The sequence below is a fragment of the Pongo abelii genome, chromosome 1, assembly GCF_028885655.2.
Source record: "Pongo abelii isolate AG06213 chromosome 1, NHGRI_mPonAbe1-v2.0_pri, whole genome shotgun sequence".
In the NCBI taxonomy this organism is placed as follows: Eukaryota; Metazoa; Chordata; class Mammalia; order Primates; family Hominidae; genus Pongo; species Pongo abelii.
Window position 1 is genome coordinate 99985298 of NC_071985.2, and position 17614 is coordinate 100002911.

The 17614-nt window shown below is 40.6% G+C and overlaps 1 protein-coding gene across 1 annotated transcript in view; it reads left to right on the top strand.

Moving 5' to 3' along the window:
• Positions 1–17614, top strand: part of GOLPH3L (golgi phosphoprotein 3 like) — a 50824-nt gene that overhangs the window by 26377 nt on the left and 6833 nt on the right. Inside the window, exons 3-4 of the mRNA XM_002810269.4 lie at positions 6958–7089; positions 8790–8904. Coding sequence (XP_002810315.1) covers positions 6958–7089; positions 8790–8904 — 247 coding nt within the window. The remainder of the gene's footprint in view (positions 1–6957; positions 7090–8789; positions 8905–17614) is intronic.

Sequence of the window (17614 nt, forward strand, 5' to 3'; positions counted from 1 at the left end):
AAACTGTTAATAGTGATCCTCTAGAGGGGATAAGATTCTAGAACACTTTTACTTTCTAAAGTCTACATTTCTTTTTATTTATTTATTTATTTTTTGAGACAGAGTCTTGCTCTGTTTCCCAAGCTGGAGTGCAGTGGTGCAATCTCAGCTCACTGCAAGCTCCGCCTCCTGGATTCATGCCATTCTCCTGCCTCAGCCTCCCGAGTAGCTGGGACTACAGGCGCCCACCACCACGCCCGGCTAATTTTTTGTATTTTTAGTAGAGACGGGGTTTTACCGTGTTAGCCAGGATGGTCTCGATCTCCTGACCTCACGATCCACTCTCCTCAGCCTCCCAAAGTGCTGGGATTACAGGCGTGAGCCACCACACCCAGCCTAAAGTATACATTTCTATAATGGGATTTTTCTTTCTTTTTTACAATTTTTTTTTTTTTGAGATAGAGTTTCAATCTTGTCGCCCAGGCTGGAATGCAGTGGCGTGATCTCAGCTCACTGCAACCTCCGCCTCTGGGGTTCAAGCAATTCTCCTGCCTCAGCTTCCTGCGTGGCTGGGATTACAGGCGTCTACCACCACGCCTGGCCAATTTTTGTATTTTTAGTAGAAACGGAGTTTCACCATGTTGGCCAGGCTGGTCTTGAACTGCTGACCTCAGGTTATCCACCCACGACAGCCTCCCAAAATGCTGGGATTACAGGCGTGAGTGACCACGCTGAGCCTGCAGTTTTTTTTTTGAGACGGAGTTTTGCTCTTGTTGCCCAGGGTGGAGTGCGGTGGTGTGATCTCGGCTAACTGCAACCTCCGCCTCCCAGGTTCAAGCGATTATCCTGCCTCAGCCTCCTGAGTAGCTGGGATTACAGGCACGTGCCGCCATGCCCAGCTAATTTTTGTATTTTTAGTAGGGATGGGGTTTCATCGTGTTGGCCAGGCTGGTCTCGAACTCCTGACCTCAGGTGATCCACCCGCCTTGGCCTCCCAAAGTGCAGGGATTACAGGTGTGAGCCACCATGCCTGGCCTACAGATGTATATTAAAGTACACTATCTGAATATCTTATTCTGCAAATTCTCTGAGATTCTCCATTAGTCATGAGACAATGTGCAATTCCATCTGTGTTGAGTAGGTCCTAAAATTTTCTTTAGATAGCCTTTGGTAATGAGATTTAATGATCAAATGGTGAAGTTTAGTATGTACTGTTAGGTCTTCCTGCTCAGACATACCAAAGCATTGGCCCTTTAATATAGAATCTTTATTATGAATGGCTGGAGAATTCACTAAGTTAGACAGATACACTAAGAGGAAAATGACCTTTAAATATAAATAATTGTATTTTCCCTTACCTCCAGGCTATTCTGCACCTAAATTTGTTTCAGTCTGTTCTAAGCTATTACTATAGATTACAATATTATAGTCTTTATTGGTCATATGTACCCACAGTACAGGGGGACATTTACTATCATGTTCTCTCTTTTCTCAGTTATTTTCTTTTTCTAAATCCAGTCTCTTTCTTGTAGTTATACAGGTGTTTGTTTTATAATTATTTTCTTAAAACTCTACATATATGTTTTTATACTTTTGTCTATTATTGCATATTCTTAATAAAGTTACGAACTCATTTGGAAAGTTTTGTATGTTTTGAGATGCTACAATAGGAAAGTGTGACATTCAAAAATGTAGTTTCTTTATCCTGATCTTCGTCATTTCCTTATACTGCTTCTCATTTATAGTTTTTTGACAATCTGATGTCACTGTCACTGAAACAGAAGTTACATGGTCAGGAGGAAATGAGACAACAAAAGAAAATTTTCTTCCAGTTGCTTTAATATTGGCTAAAATGTTTGCACACCTGTTAAGATTTATTACCAGAATAAATAATGCCTACATAATTATGTGTTCTGAAGGAAGTTATAGTTTAACTTTAATTAGGTAGCTAAACTATAAAAAAAAAACAAGTGTTAACCTAAAAAAATAGCCTACCCCCTTCCTTAAAGAGGAGTCACAAATATGAGTTGGGGCCAAGCACAGTGGCTCACACCTGTAATTTTAGTACTTCAGGAGACTGAGATGGGCATATCACTTGAGCTCAGGAGTTCGAGACCAGCCTGGGCAACATAGCAAAACCCCATCTCCACTAAAAATACAAATATTAGCTGGGTGTGGTGGCACGCTCCTGTAGTCCCAACTACTTGGGAGGCTGAGGTGAGAGGATTGCTTGAACCAGGGAGGTGGAGGTTGCAGTGAGATGAGATCATGCCACTGCACCCCAGCCTGGGCGACAGAACGATACCCTGTCTCAAAACAAAAACAAAACCAGAAAAACAAATATGACTTGGAGTAGCCATGAGGCAGTCAGGGGAGGGAACTAATCCCAACCTTGAGTCAAAGATCAGACCCTAGGAAATTTGGAGATGTCTAAGGAATATTTTATGGCTCAAGCTGAGCTTTTGCCAGGTTAACATTTACTTTTAAGCATAAATTTATGCTTTCAAAAATATTTTTGAGGCATAAGGGATATTCTCTCCTTAAGGAGTTTGTAGTCTGGTCAGGAGAAATAGTTGATTGCAATATGATATAGTAGAAGTTATGAGAGAAGTATGTATGGGCACACCCAGGTGCAGAACCTAATACAGAGGGTGGAGTGGAGAAGTAAAAAATGTTAGAGAAGGTTATGTGGAAATGTGACCTCTGTACTTAATGCTTAACTACAAGGAGGAGTTGTGGAAGGAAGAATATTGGTTCTTCTCAACAGAGCAGTGTGTGCAAAGGCCAATAGGGGAAAGAGGCCAAAGAAAAGACTAGTGGGCCGGGCACGGTGGCTCACGCCTGTAATCCCAGCACTTTGGGAGGCCGAGGCAGGTGGGTCACGAGGTCAGGAGATCGAGACCATCCTGGCTAATACGGTGAAACCCCATCTCTACCAAAAATATAAAAAAATTTAGCTGGGCGTGGTGGCGGGCGCCTGTAGTCCAAGCTACTCGGAGGCTGAGGCAGGAGAATGGCGTGAACCCAGGAGGCGGAGCTTACAGTCAGCCGAGATTGCGCCACTGCACTCCAGCCTGGGTGACAGAGAGAGACTCCATCTCAAAAAAAAAAAAAGAAAAGAAAAAAAAACTAGTGAATAGCCACTTTTGTTTTGTTTTGTTTTTAGAGACAAGGTCTCGCTATGTTCCCAAAGGCTGGCCAACTCTTGGCCTCAAGCAATCCTCCTGCATTAGCCATTTGGATTCCATCCTGAAGGCTGAGAGGAATGTTTGAAAGATTTTTAAGCATGAGGGGAGGGAGTTATATCATTACACTTGATGTTAAAGATTACCCTGGCTATAGCAGGACAAATAGAATTAGAGGTCCTCTAGCCCTGGCAGTATGGTGGTCAGATATTAAGTCTTGAATAAGCTTAATTTTTAATGTACTGAGTCTTGGAAAGTAGAAATAATCTTCAAGGGGCCCCCAAACACCAAAATTAAAATCCAAGAGGTGAGCAATAAAGATAACATGAAGATCAAATTACCCTGGGGCAAATTACCAAATCAATCTTGAGATTCAAGAGTTGGTTGGTCAGGAATAAACTTGATGGTTGAGGTAAAGTGGGGAAACTAGGCTTAAATGTGCTCCCAGTTGTGTGGCACTCCCACGATCCCTCTGTACTTGGCTCTCAGCAGAAACAGATCTTTCCCTCTGAAGGAAGATGTCCTCAATTTAGGCCTCCAGAATCTCATGAATTCACAAAACGTTAAACGTGAACCTCTTAATCAAAGATCATCAAACATACAAACAAGGAAGAAGTGACAAAGTCCTCAGATATTGTCAGATATCAAGGACCTCATATATTGTCCCATACTAAAATAATCAGACTAAAAATATGACATTTTTAAAGAAATAAAATAATCACAAAATAAACAGCAAAAAATCACAAATCACCAAACAAATGTGAAAAATAACTAACTAAAACTTTTACTAATGAAAAATTGTTGAAATCAAAATCTCAGGGTTAGTTTGAATTAGTAAATAGGAAGCCAGATATTTTTTAAAAACTCTCCAGAGGCCAGGCGTGGTGGCTCATGCTTGTAATTCCAGCACTTTGGGAGGCCAAGGCAGGCAGATCACCTGAGGTCAGGAGTTCAAGACCAGCCTGGCCAACATGATATAACCCCTTCTCCACAAAAACACAAAAATTAGCTGGGCGTGGTGAGGTGCACCTGTAATCCCAGCTACTTGGGAGGCTGAGGCAGGAGAATTGCTTGAACCTGGGAGGCGGAGGTTGCAGTGAGCTGAGATTGTGCCATTGCACTCCAGCCTGGGTGACAGGTGAGACTCCATCTCAGAAACAAACAAACAAACAAAAGCTCTCCAGAAAGCAATATAGAGAACAAGCAAATGGAAAATATAAAAGGTTAAAAGACAGGGGGTTAAAATAAGAAAGACTGAAGTCCTAGAAAGACAGAAAAAAGAAAATAAAGGAGAGCCAAAGTGCTTAGAGACCAAAGAGCTAAGAATTTTTGAAGCTAAGAAATGAAACCACAGTTATGGGAAGCACAACATATACCAAACAGAATAAATAAATTCATGCACAGTCATGTTATAGTAAAACTGCAAAACACCAAAAGAGAAGATCTTAAAGGACCAAAGAAAAGATACACCACCTACAAAAAAACCACAATCAATAAGAAAGATAGATTTCTCATTGCTATATTAGAAGCTGGAAGAGGAGGGCATACTATCTTCATAAGTATATGAAGAGGCAATGATCAACCTGGAATTTTATGTCCAGAGAAACTATCTTTCAAGGATGATGGTGAAATACAAAGACGTTTCAGATAAGCAAAATAGAAACTGCCTCCAACAGACTTTCACTTAAGGAAATTCTACTTTAGGAAGAAGGAAAATGGTGCCAGAAAGGAAGTCTGAGATACAGGAAGGAACGGTGAGCAAAGAAATTCATAAGCACCTGTGTAAATCTAAACAAGTGCTACCTGTATAAAATGATGATGATGATGATATCTAATTTATGAGGCTAAAAAAAGAAAATACTGGATAACTAAAAGAGTGGTTAAAATATTAATATTTAAAATTTAGGTTTTATGTTAATTTTAAATTAATGTATCATGCATGTTAAAATTTCAAGGATAACTCCTAAAAGAAAAGTACATAACTTCCAAGCCAATAAAGAGGAAAATTGAATTTAAAAATTTTTTTAAATAAAAAGTTATTTTAGCTAGGTGCAGTGGCTCATGCCTGTAGTCTGAGCTACTCAGGAGGCTGAGGCAGGACAATTGTTTGAGCCTCAGCCTCCCGAGAATTGTTGAGTTCAAGTCTACAGTGAGCTATGATGGCCCCACTGCATTTCAGCCTGGATAACGGAGCAAGACCCCACCTGTCTCTTAAAAAAAAAAAAAGTAACCCCAAAATACGCACAACTATGATCTATCAGTAAAACAACACCAAAAAAACAACCACTTAAAAATTTCTGTATTTAGTTTTGTGACCTCTGTTATGCTGTATAACCTCTGTAAGCCTTAGTTTTCTCATCTTTAATGTGTGGGTACTAGTAGTACTTCCTTTATAGGGTTGTTGTGAAGATATAATCAGATAGTGCATGTAAAAAGCTTAGCACAAATCTAGTACATGATAAGTATTAGCACATATCTAGTATATAATAAGTATTCAATAGACATTAGTAATTAGACGTCACTGCTGTTTGACAATACCAGTGGCTCTCTTATATGTATATTCCCTATACAAAGGGAAGGGGAGCTAACATTTTAAGTGCCTGCTATATGCTAGGCACTATACTAAATACTTTCTTATATATTGTATCTCATGTAACCCTCACAACAATCTTGTGAAAATATATTTTAGTGTCTGCATTTTATAGATGAGGACAATGTACTTCAGAAAGTTTAAGTAACATAACCAAGGCACTTAATGACAGTAGGTTTCTACTGTACCTCCCATCAAAAGAACTTCAAATTGGCCGGGCACGGTGGCTCACTCCTGTATTCCCAGCACTTTGGGAGACTGAGGTTGGTGGATGACGAGGTCAGGAGTTTGAGACCAGCCTGACCAACATAGTGAAATCCTGTCTATACTAAAAATACAAAAATTAGCTGGGTGTGGCAGTGCACACCTGTAATCCCAGCTACTCAGGAGGCTGAGGCAGGAGAATCGCTTGAACTTGGGAGGCAGAGGTTGCAGTGAGCCGAGATCACATCACTGCACTCCAGCCTGGGCGACAGAGCAAGCCTCCATCTCAAAAAAAAGAAAAAATAACTTCAAATTAATACATATCTAGGAGGATTAAAAGCTCAAATGCTTTTTACTTTTTTCTGACTTATTTTACCCCACTCTGAAATTTAGTGTCATGGAAACAGATTTCAAAAAAGCCAAAATTCTCAAAAATTAAAATTGTGCATGTCAAGCCAGGCGCAGTCACTAATGTCTGTAATCCCAACACTTTGGGAGGCCAAGGTGGGAGGATAGCTTGAGGCCAGGAGTTGGAGACCAGCGTGGGCAACATAGCAAGACCTTGTCTCTACAAAAAAAATTTTTTTAAAAACAGCCAGGCATGGTGGCACATAAATGTAGTCCCAGCTACTCAGGAGGCTGAGGTGGAAGGATTGCTTGAGCCCAGGAGGTCAAGGATGCAGTGAGCCATGATCATGCCACCGCATTTCAGCCTAGGGGAAAGAGCGAGACCCTGTCTCAAAAAAAAAAAATTGCACATCATTTATTGACTGACAGCAAACCATGGGAATTCACTAAAGATCTTGAAGTCAGACAGAAAATCATATTTGGGGGTGTTTAAGAGGATTAAAGAAACATCCTCTTACTCTATACTTTACTTTGAGTTCGTGTAGTATGATGTGAAACGAATCACAACAAAGTGGCCTGTTCTTAGGGTGCCTGCTGGAAGTCAGTATTCCTCTCAAAACATTCTTTCTCTTCTCTTTTCTCCTTTCCTAGGGGTACACATCTTTCTGGAATGACTGCATATCATCAGGCCTGCGAGGGGGCATCCTGATAGAGCTGGCCATGCGGGGTCGAATCTGTCTGGAACCCCTGACCATGCGTAAGAAGCGACTACTAGACAGAAAGGTACTGAATCCTCTGTGAACGTCCATGGCTTATGGAAAGGCAAATACCAACAGTACATTTGGGAAGAATAGAAAGATTTGAGTAGTAAGATAAAATAAATATCACTGACTCAGCAGTTCCATTGTCTAAACAGGTTAATTACCCTATAGCAAGAGGGAGAAATCAAAGTATCCATAGTCCAAAGAGTTATAGGAAGCTCCTGGTTTTGTCTTCCTTTTTTATGCAGAAAAATCATACTTAGGATGCTGTTGATTAAACTCCTCCTATATCTATAGCTATAACATTATGAAATAGCCGGGCACAGTGGCTCACGCTTGTAATCCCAGCACTTTGGGAGGCCGAGGCGGGCGGATCACGAGGTCAGGAGATTGAGACCATCCTGGCTAACACGGTGAAATCCCATCTCTACGAAAAGTATTAAAAAAAAAAAATTAGCGGGGCGTTGTGGCGGGCGCCTGTAGTCACAGCTACTTGGGTGGCTGAAGCAGGAGAATGGCATGAACCCGGAAGGTGGAGCTTGCAGTGAGCCGAGATTGCGCCACTGCACTCCAGCCTGGGGGACAGTGCAAGACTCCGTCTCAAAAAAAACAAATTATGAAGTAGAGTATGATGTAGGGGGAGGGACTCATATGGATCAGGTCAGTCATTGATTAACCCTGGTTATTCTCCAATAACTATTCTGTTTCCTTCCATTTACTGCAAGTCCTTTTCAACCATACTCCTGTATCCATTTTCTTACTGAATTTTTCCACTCACAACTTCTTTATCATCCTAAGCACTCTACTTAAACTACATTCTTAGGTATCACCAGCTTCTTTCAGTCTTTGATTTATTTTTCTCTTTTAACCTATACGTGGCATTTGACACTTTTTATCACTTTGAAACTTTCTTCATTCTTGGCCTTTGTTATTATCTTATTCTCTTGCTTCTCTGACTATACACTGTTTCCTTACTTCTCCATTCCTTAGCATCCAAGTCTCAGTTTGTTTCACTTGAGTGATTTTCTATCCTTTCAGAGATGATATTTACCTTTATAGCTTCATCTGTCACCTTCATGAGATTAATTTTCAAATTTCTAGGCAGGTCTTGTTTTTCCACCTCCAGAAACATATTTAACTATTGGCTAGAAATTTCAACTTGGCTATCCCATATCATTTAAAACCAAACTTAACAAAAAAGAAAGAAAACCAAATTATCAACCTTTCCCCAAAACTGACTTCCTTTTCTGACTTTCCTGCCTCTGTTTATTTATTTATTTATTTAAATTTTTATTTTTTTAATAGAGAAAAGATTTTGCCACGTTGCCCAGGCTGGTCTCAAACTCCTGAGCTCAGGTTATCTACCCGCCTCAGCCTCCCAAAGTGCTAAGATTACAGGCATGAGCCACTGAGCCCAGCTGTTTCCTACCTTTATTAATGGTTTCAAAAGTTGGTTTCCAGACTCAAAATGAGTTGTTATTAAAACTTTTCTCCATTATCATTCATATCCAGTTTGTCACTAAGGGCCGACTTCAAATGTTATTTTTGTCTTCACACTATCACTCCATACTATATTTTAAACTTCTTGAGGACAGGGACAGTATATTATGCTTCCTTACATTCTTGCAATTTTTAACCAGTAACATATACATGATATATTGAAAGATTTTAACTTGAATGAAGTGAAGGAATCAGGGTTCCTTCTTTCTCCTTTTCTCAAAGGTACTGCTAAAGTCAGACAGCCCAACAGGTGATGTTTTACTGGATGAAACTCTGAAACACATCAAAGCAACTGAACCCACAGAAACTGTCCAAACATGGATAGAGCTACTCACTGGTAAGATGACTTAAGATAATTTATGAATTTCACACTTCGTTATCTTTATCCTACCCTGAAATTTAGTAAAAGATGTACCAAAATTCATCATGCTGGATGAGATAGATGTGGTTCACTATTTAATTTTAATGAGGGACAGAAAAAGCATGGTTAATTGATACCTAAAGTTTTCCAAAGCTTCACCTTATCTTCTGCCACCCCACCCTGAAAGCTCTTAAACAGTATTCTTCACAAGAAACTTTTAAAACATCTTTATTGAGAGGACAATGAGAATATTGGCGTCGATGCAATCTATTATTCTAATTAGAATTTCCCAGTTTTAATTCGTCAGATAATTTTATTGCATGGCCATACCACATTTGTTTATCCAGTCATCAGTTGATGAATATTTGAGTTATTTCCACATTTTGGGTATTGTGAATAATGTTGCTGTGAACACGCATGGACAAGTTTTTGTTTGAACATGTTTTCATTTCTTGTGGGTATGTAGCTAGGAGTAGATAACTGGGTCATATGGTAAATCAATGAGTAACATTCTTATTGTGGTAAAATATACATAACATTTATTATTATTATTGTTTTTTCGAGATGGAGTCTTGCTCTGTCGTCCAGGCTGGAGTACAGTGACACAATCTCAGCTCACTGCAACCTCTGCCTCCCGGGTTCAAGCGATTCTCCTGCCTCAGCCTCCCAAGTAGCTGGGATTACAGGCACGTGCCACCACGCCTGGCTAATTTTTGTATTCTTAGTAGAGACGGGGTTTCACCATGTTGGCCAGGCTGGTCTCGAACTCTTGACTTCGTGATCTGCCTGCCTTGGCCTCCCAAAGTGCTGGGATTACAGGCGTGAGCCACCGCGCCCAGCCAACATTTATTATTATTTTAGCCATTCTTAAATGTACAATTCTGTGAAATTAAATATATTTGCAATATTTTGTAACCGTCACCTCTATACTATACCCAAAGCTTCCTCATCATTACCCATTAAAACTCTGTACCTATTAAATGATAACTTCCTCTTTCTCTCTCCCCCCAGTCCCTGGCAACCTCTATTCTACTTTCTTTTTCTATGAATTTGCTTACTCTAGGTACCTCATGTAAGTAGAATCATACAATGTCTGTCATTACTTTGCCTAGCTTATTCACTAAGCATAATGTTTTCAATGTCCATTCATGTCACAGCATGTATCAAAGTTTCATTCCTTTTTATGGCTGAGTGATATTCCGTTGTATGTATATAACACTTTTGTTTAACCATTCATCTGTTGATGGACACTTGCCTTGTTTCCACCTTTTAGCTATTGTGAATAATGCTGCTGTGAACATTGATACACAAATATCTGTTCAAGTTCCTGCTTTTAATTCTTTTGGATATATACATAGGAATAGAATTGCTGGGTCATATGGCAGTTTTATGTTTAACCTTTTGAGAAATCACCAAACATTTCCACAGAGACTGCACCATTTTATATTCCCACCAGTAGTGCACCAGGGTTCCAATTTGTCCACATGCTGATTACCACTTGTTCTTCTCTTTTCTTTTTTTAATTATAGGCATCCGAGTAGGCCTAAAATGTTATCTCATTGTGGTTTTGATTTTTATTTTCAAATGAAAATAGTTTTCATGTCATTCCTAATGACTAAAAATATTGAGCATATTTTTATGTGCTTACCATTTATATATCTTCTTTGGATAAACATAAAATACTTTTCCCATTTTTAAGTTTAATTGTTTTGTTGTTGTTGAGGTTTTTTTATATTTATTTATGAGATACAGTCTCTGTCACCCAGGATGGAGTGCAGTGGTGCAATCTCGGCTCACTGCAACCTCTATCTCCCGGGCTCAAGGATCCTCCCACCTCAGCCTCCCGAGTAACTGGGACTATGGGCGCGCACCATCACACTTGGCTAATTTTTTGTATTTTTGGTGGAGACAGGGTTTTGCTATGTTGCCCAGGCTGGTCTCTGAACTCCTGAGCTCAGACAGTCTACCCATCTTGGTCTCCCAAAGTGATGGGATTACAGGCGTAAGCCACCGTGCCTGGCCAGAAGTTCTTTATATATATTCTGGATATTAATCTTGCCGAGACCAGCTTGGTTATGGAGACCCTAACCCAGCGGCACTAGAGGAATTAAAGACACACACACACAGAAATATAGAGTGTGGAGTGGGAAATCAGGGGTCTCACAGCCTTCAGAGCTGAGAGCCTTGAACAGAGATTTACCCACATATTTATTGACAGCAAGCCAGTCATAAGGTTTACTAAAAGTATTCCTTATGGGAAATAAAGGGATGGGCCGAAATAAAGGGACGGGCTCTGGCTAGTTATCTGCAGCATGAACATGTCCTTAAGGCACAGATCTCTCATGCTATTGTTTGTGGTTTAAGAACACCTTAAGCGGTTTTCTGCCCCGGGTGGGCCAGGTGTTCCTTGCCCTCATTCCAGTAAACCCACAACCTTCAGCGTGGGCATCAAGGCCATCACAAGCATGTCACAGTGCTGCAGAGATTTTGTTTATGGCCAGTTTTGGGGCCAGTTTATGGCCAGATTTTTGAGGTCTATTCCCAACATGTCTCCCTTCTTTGTTTTACAAAGCAATAAAAGCAAAGGCAGCTTTGTCAAGGTGAGCTACTTCTCACAGGAGTCAGGATCCGCATCTGCAGACTATACAGAGACAAACAATACGATTAGTAACACAGTCATCATTGAAATCAAAGGGCTTCCAAGTGTTTTTATCCATTTTAATGGGTTACTAGCTGTTAATCTATCTGCAGCTCCTTCAAGCACTCCAGTTCCTGGCATTAAGGTCAGGTGTGCCTGGGATGCTTTAAATATTTGTTCTTTTAATTTTGCAATATCCAAAGACAAGTTTGTAGAGTGTCCTTCTAGATGCTTTTTTATTCTTTCCCAAATTTGGATCTTATTAAGAGCCATTAATAGTTTCCACAAATCCTTATGTTTAGCTCCTACAGCGGGCCATATCATTTGAGGTTGAGGTGCCACTCTACCGCCATGTTTCCAGATAATAGGAATTCTTGCCATACTTCTTACCATTTCTACCATCTGACCATTTTGTTTAGACCAGCTGAACATAGTGTGGCCATGACACGCAAACTGAGAGGTGCAATTCAAGCTAAACATCCCCTTAGGGGACCAATCAATAATGATTCCGTAGGAATCATTGCGCAGCACCTCTTCCTGTTCTGCAATGCAATCTTCCTAAACAAGTACGTTCATTTTCTGTGGCCAGGTTCAATTTTGTTTACAAATAGGTTTTTGAGGGCGGTATGCCTCAATTATAGGAGCAGATTTATTATGGTAAATACTGAGATCAGAAAGCATGTGTAACTGTGTCATAGAGCGATTACATCCAGGCATTATTGCCAGCCAAGATTGATAAATATGCCCAATGAGTATAATTGTTCTCTGTGTCAGCCCTTGTTGAAGGAATACTCACAGCAATGGTGATCACCACTATCATAGCTACCATTAAATTACTCATTGTGACTGGTTGTCCCGATTTCCTCAGGTTTTTTTCCTCCATCTGTGACAGCTTCTTGATCTGCCCTCAGGTGGGTGGCTGTGTTCAACGGGTGTTGCTCGTGACATTTGGGGTCCTCCTCAGCATCAGTCTCAACATGGCTGCAACCGGGGGGTCCTCGGGATCCTCCCGGAATCTCTTCCTCGGCATCTGGCTCATGATAAGGTTTCAGGTGTCTTGATGGTATCCAAATCAGCTGTTGATTCGGTCCTGGAGAAACACAAGCATAACCTCTACCCCAAGTTATTATTTTACCTATTTCCCAACTTTTTGTTATCGGATCTCTCCACCAAACCAGTTGTTTTGCTTCTGTCTTTGCAGCTGGTTAGATGCTGTTCAGCTGCTGCTAACATCTGGTCTTTAGGCAGGCTCAAAAAATTTAAAGTTAACGATGCTAGATTCAGTTGTATATGGGGTGTCCCATAATCCCTGTTTCCCCCCATGTTTTGTTTTTCCAACTGCTGTTTCAGGGAGAGATTCATTCTTTCCACTGTGGCTTGTCCTTGAGAATTATGTGGGATACCAGTAATGTGTTTAATATTCCATATAGAGAAAAATGTAGCTAGAGCTTGGCTAGTATAGCCTGGGGCATTATCTGTTTTAATAGAAGCTGGAATGCTCATCACCACAAACACTGCAAAAGGTGACATTTAACACAGGCAGGAGAGTCTCCTGATTGGCATGTAGCCCAGACAAAGTGAGAAAAGGTGTCCACACATACGTGTACATAAGCTAGTCTCCCAAATGAGGGAACATGTGTGACATCCATTTGCCAAAGAGAATTAGGTTCCAGTCCTCAAGGATTAACTCCTCCTGTAAAAGATGAGGAATATACCATTTGACAAGTTGGGCATCGCTGGATAATAGCTTTAGCTTCTTTCCAGGTAATGCTGTATCTGCGTTTGAGACCAGAGGCATTAACATGAGTTAAATTGTGAAAGTATTTAGCATTAGATATTGCATTAGCAGCTAGGCAATCAGCCATTTGATTCCCTTTGGTTAAATGTCCGGGAAGATGTTTATGAGCCCTAATGTGAGTGATGTAAAAAGGGTGCATTCTACTCCTAACTGCTGTTTGCAACTGGGTAAATAAAGTCATCATTTGTTCATCTGTATGAAATCGTAACTGAGCATTTTCAATTAACTGTGTGGAATGAACCACGTATGAAGAATCAGAAATCACATGAATAGGCATATTAAAAGCAGTCAGTACCTCAGTTACAGCTACAAGCTCTGCTTTTTGAGGTGAAGTATAGGGCGTCTGGAAAACTTTACCTTTAGAGCCAGAATAAGAAGCTTTGCCATTACCAGACCCATCTGTAAAAACATTCTCAGCACCTTCAATTGGTTTAAATTTAGTTATTCTAGGGAGAATCCAATCAGTTAATTTCAAAAATTGAAACAGTTTCGTTTTAGGAAAATGATTATCAAGAATACCCACAAAGTCAGCTAAGTGGGTTTGCCAAGTAAGATTATTTATAAAAGCTTGCTGTATTTGTGCCTTCGTGAGACGGACAATAATTTTTTCAGGATCATATCCATGTAATTTAACAATCCGAGTTCTCCCATTTCCTATCATAGTAGTGATTTGATCCAAATAAGGAGTTAGAGTCTGTGAATTAGTATGTGAAAGAAAAAGCCATTCTACCAAGTCCTGCTCTTGGACAATAACACCAGTAGGTGAATGCTGAGTTGGAAAAATTAGCAAATCTAGAGTCTTCTTTGGATCTATTCTATTTATTTTAGCTTTATGGACTTGCTTTTCGATTTGCTGCAGCTCTGCCTCAGCTTCTTTTGTTAATTGCCGAGGGCTAGTGAGACTAGGATCTCCTCTAAGGATAGAAAATAGATTGCTCATGGCATAGGTAGGGATGCCTAGAGCAGGTCGTATCCAATTAATGTCCCCTAGTAATTTTTGAAAGTCATTTAATGTTTTCAGTTGATCCCTGCGTATGGCTACTTCTTGTGGCACAATAGTAGTATCATTTACTGAGGTCCCCAAGTAGGAGTAAGGCGTAGTAGTCTGAATTTTGTCAGGAGCTGTAATTAAACCAGCACGAGAAATCGAAATTTGCAAGTGATCATAACATTGGAGTAATATTTCTCGAGTGGGGGCAGCACAAAGTATATCATCCATATAATGAATAATGTAACACTGTGAAAATTTTTTACGAGTAGGTTCAATTGTTTGCCCTACATAAGTCTGGCAAATTGTTGGACTGTTTAACATGCCTTGTGGCAACACTTTCCAGTGAAAACGCTTAGCAGGCTGCAGGTTGTTTACTGCAGGAATTGTAAATGCAAACCATTCACAGTCTTGCTCAGCTAAGGGGATAGTAAAGAAACAGTCTTTTAAATCTATGACTATTAAAGGCCAATATTTCAGAATTATAGTAGGAGAAAGCAGTCCTAGCTGTAATGCTCCCATAGGTTGTATAACTGAATTGATGGCTCTAAGATCTGTTAACATTCTCCATTTACCTGATTTTTTCTTAATTACGAAAACTGGAGAATTCCAAGAGGAAAATATTGGAGCTATGTGTCCGTTTTCTAATTGTTCATTAACGAAGTCCTTTAAAGCCTCTAGTTTCTCTTTACTTAGTGGCCATCGTTCTATCCAAATTGGCTTATCTGTTAACCATTTTAAAGGTATAGGTTCTGGAGGCTTAACAATGGCCACCATCAAAAATGATATCCTAAACCTTGGCGGGAACTTTGTCTTTCCGCTTGAAGCAGTTCCTTCAAACCTTGCAAATTTTTTCCTAGTCCCATACCAGGGACATGCCCCATTTCATGCATCATATGTTGATTTTGAGGGCTATATAATTGCTCTGGAATTAGAACTTGTGCTCCCCATTGTTGTAATAAATTTCTTCTCCATAAATTTATCGGTACATAAGTTATAACTGGTTGAATAGTCCCAGGTTGTCCATTGGGCCCTTCACAATGGAAAATGTGACTACTTTGATACACTTCAGGGGCCTTACCAACTCCAACTATGTTAAATTGAGCGGGTTGAATTGGCCACGCAGACGGCCAGTGCTGTAGAGAAATGATTAAAATGTCTGCTCCTATAGCTACCAAACCTTTAAATTTCTTTCCCTGAATAGTTATTTCACAGGTAGCACATTTATCAGTAATTTGATTCATCCAATAAGCAGCTTTGCCTTGTTTATTTGTGCTTCCAAATCCTCCTGTTCATTTAATTTCACTTTTCCCCATTTCCACATACGGTACAATCAGGAGCTGTGCTATACACTTTCCTGGCTCTGCTTTCCAGGGAACACAAGTAGATATAACAATTTGAATTTCCCCACTGTAATCTGAATCAAGGACTCCTGTATGTATTTGTACTCCTTTTAAACTTAAACTAGATCTTCCTAGAAGTAATCTTATCGTTCCCGCTGGCAAGGGTCCACAGACTCCTGTTGGGACCTTTTGCGGGGGTTCCCCAGGCAGAAGGCTCACAGCTTTTGTGCAGCATAAATCTACTGCGGCACTACCGGCTATGGCGGGGGACAGACATTGTACAGGGGTGAGGGAATGGCCTAAGCTGGAAATGCCCTGGTTTGGAACGGGCCCCAGACGGGCCCCTCATGGCATTTCCCAAATTTAAAAGGAAAAGGCTCAAATGTAGCTATAATATTTCCTTGTTGATCTGGAGGGTGTATCCTAACGGGGAATTGATTGCTGATTATTTCTTCTGCTTCTTCAAATTTGTTTGTTTTTCGTTTTTTTTTTTTTTTTTTTTTTTTTTTTGCAACGGAATGTCTTGCTCTGTCTCCCAGGCTGGAGTGCAGTGGCACAATCTTGGCTCACTGCAACCTCTGCCTCCTAGGTTCAAGCACTTCTCCCTGCCTCAGCCTCCTGAGTAGCAGGGATTATAGGCTCCTACCACCACACTGGCTAATTTTTGTATTTTCAGTAGAGATAGGGTTTCCCTATATTGGCCAGGCTGGTCTTGAACTCCTGACCTCAAGTGACTCACCCACCTTGGCCTCCCAAAGTGCTGGGATTACAGGCATGAGCCACCACGCCTGGCCCCCCATTATATTTTTTTATTTCAGTTATTATAAGTTTTAGCTCCAGAATTTCCTTTTGGTCCCTTTCTCTATCTCTTTATTGATATTATCATTTTGTTTATACATTATTTTCCTGTCTTTATCCATTTTTTTAATATTTGAGCATCTTTAAGACAGTTGTGGCCGGGCACGGTGGCTCACACCTGTAATCCCAGCACTTTGGAAGGCCAAGGCAGTTGGATCACTGGAGGTCAGGAGTTCAACACCAGCCTGGCCAACATGGTGAAACCCCATCTGTACTGAAAATACAAAAGTTAGCTGGGCGTGGTGGCGGACACCTGTAATCCCAGCTACTTGGGAGGCTGAGGCAGGAGAATCACCTGAACCTGGGAGGTGGAGGTTGCAGTGGGCCAAGATTGTGCCGCTGCACTCCAGCCTGGGCGACAAGAGTGAAACTCCATCTCAAAAACAAAACACAAAAAATAAAAGATAGTTGTAGTGGGTGTGGTGGCTCACACTTGTAATCCCAGTACTTTGGGACACTCAGGTGGGAAGATCACTTGAGTCCAGGAATTTGAGACTAGCCTGGTCAACAGTGAGACCTCATCTCTACAAAACATAAAATTAGCTGAACATGGTGGTACATGCCTATAGTCCCAGCTACTCAGGAGGCTGAGACGGGAGGATCGCTTGGGCTGGGGAGGTGGTGGCTGCAGTGAGCCAAGATCACACCACTCCACTCCAGCCTGGCAACAAAGCAAGACCCTGTCTCAAAAAAAAAAAAAGTTGCTTTCAAGTCTTTCTCCAGTAAATCTAACATAGGAGGCTGAGGCAGGAGAACCACTTGAACCCGGCAGGTGGAGGTTGCAGTGACCCGAGATCGCGCCTTTGCCCTCCAGCCAGGGCGACAGTGCGAGACTCCGTCTCAAAAAAAAAAAAAAAAAAAAAAAAAAGATTTATACCAAGTTTAATTCCAAGGAAACTTTACTTCTATATAACTCTATTCCCTCTCCTTTTTGTGTTAATATTGCTATATGTTTCTTTTCTTTTTTTTTTTTTTGGCTTTTGGGGTTTTTCGTTGTTGTTGTTGTTGTTGTTGTTGTTTTAGACAAAGTTTCACTATGTTACCCAGGCTGGTCTTAAACT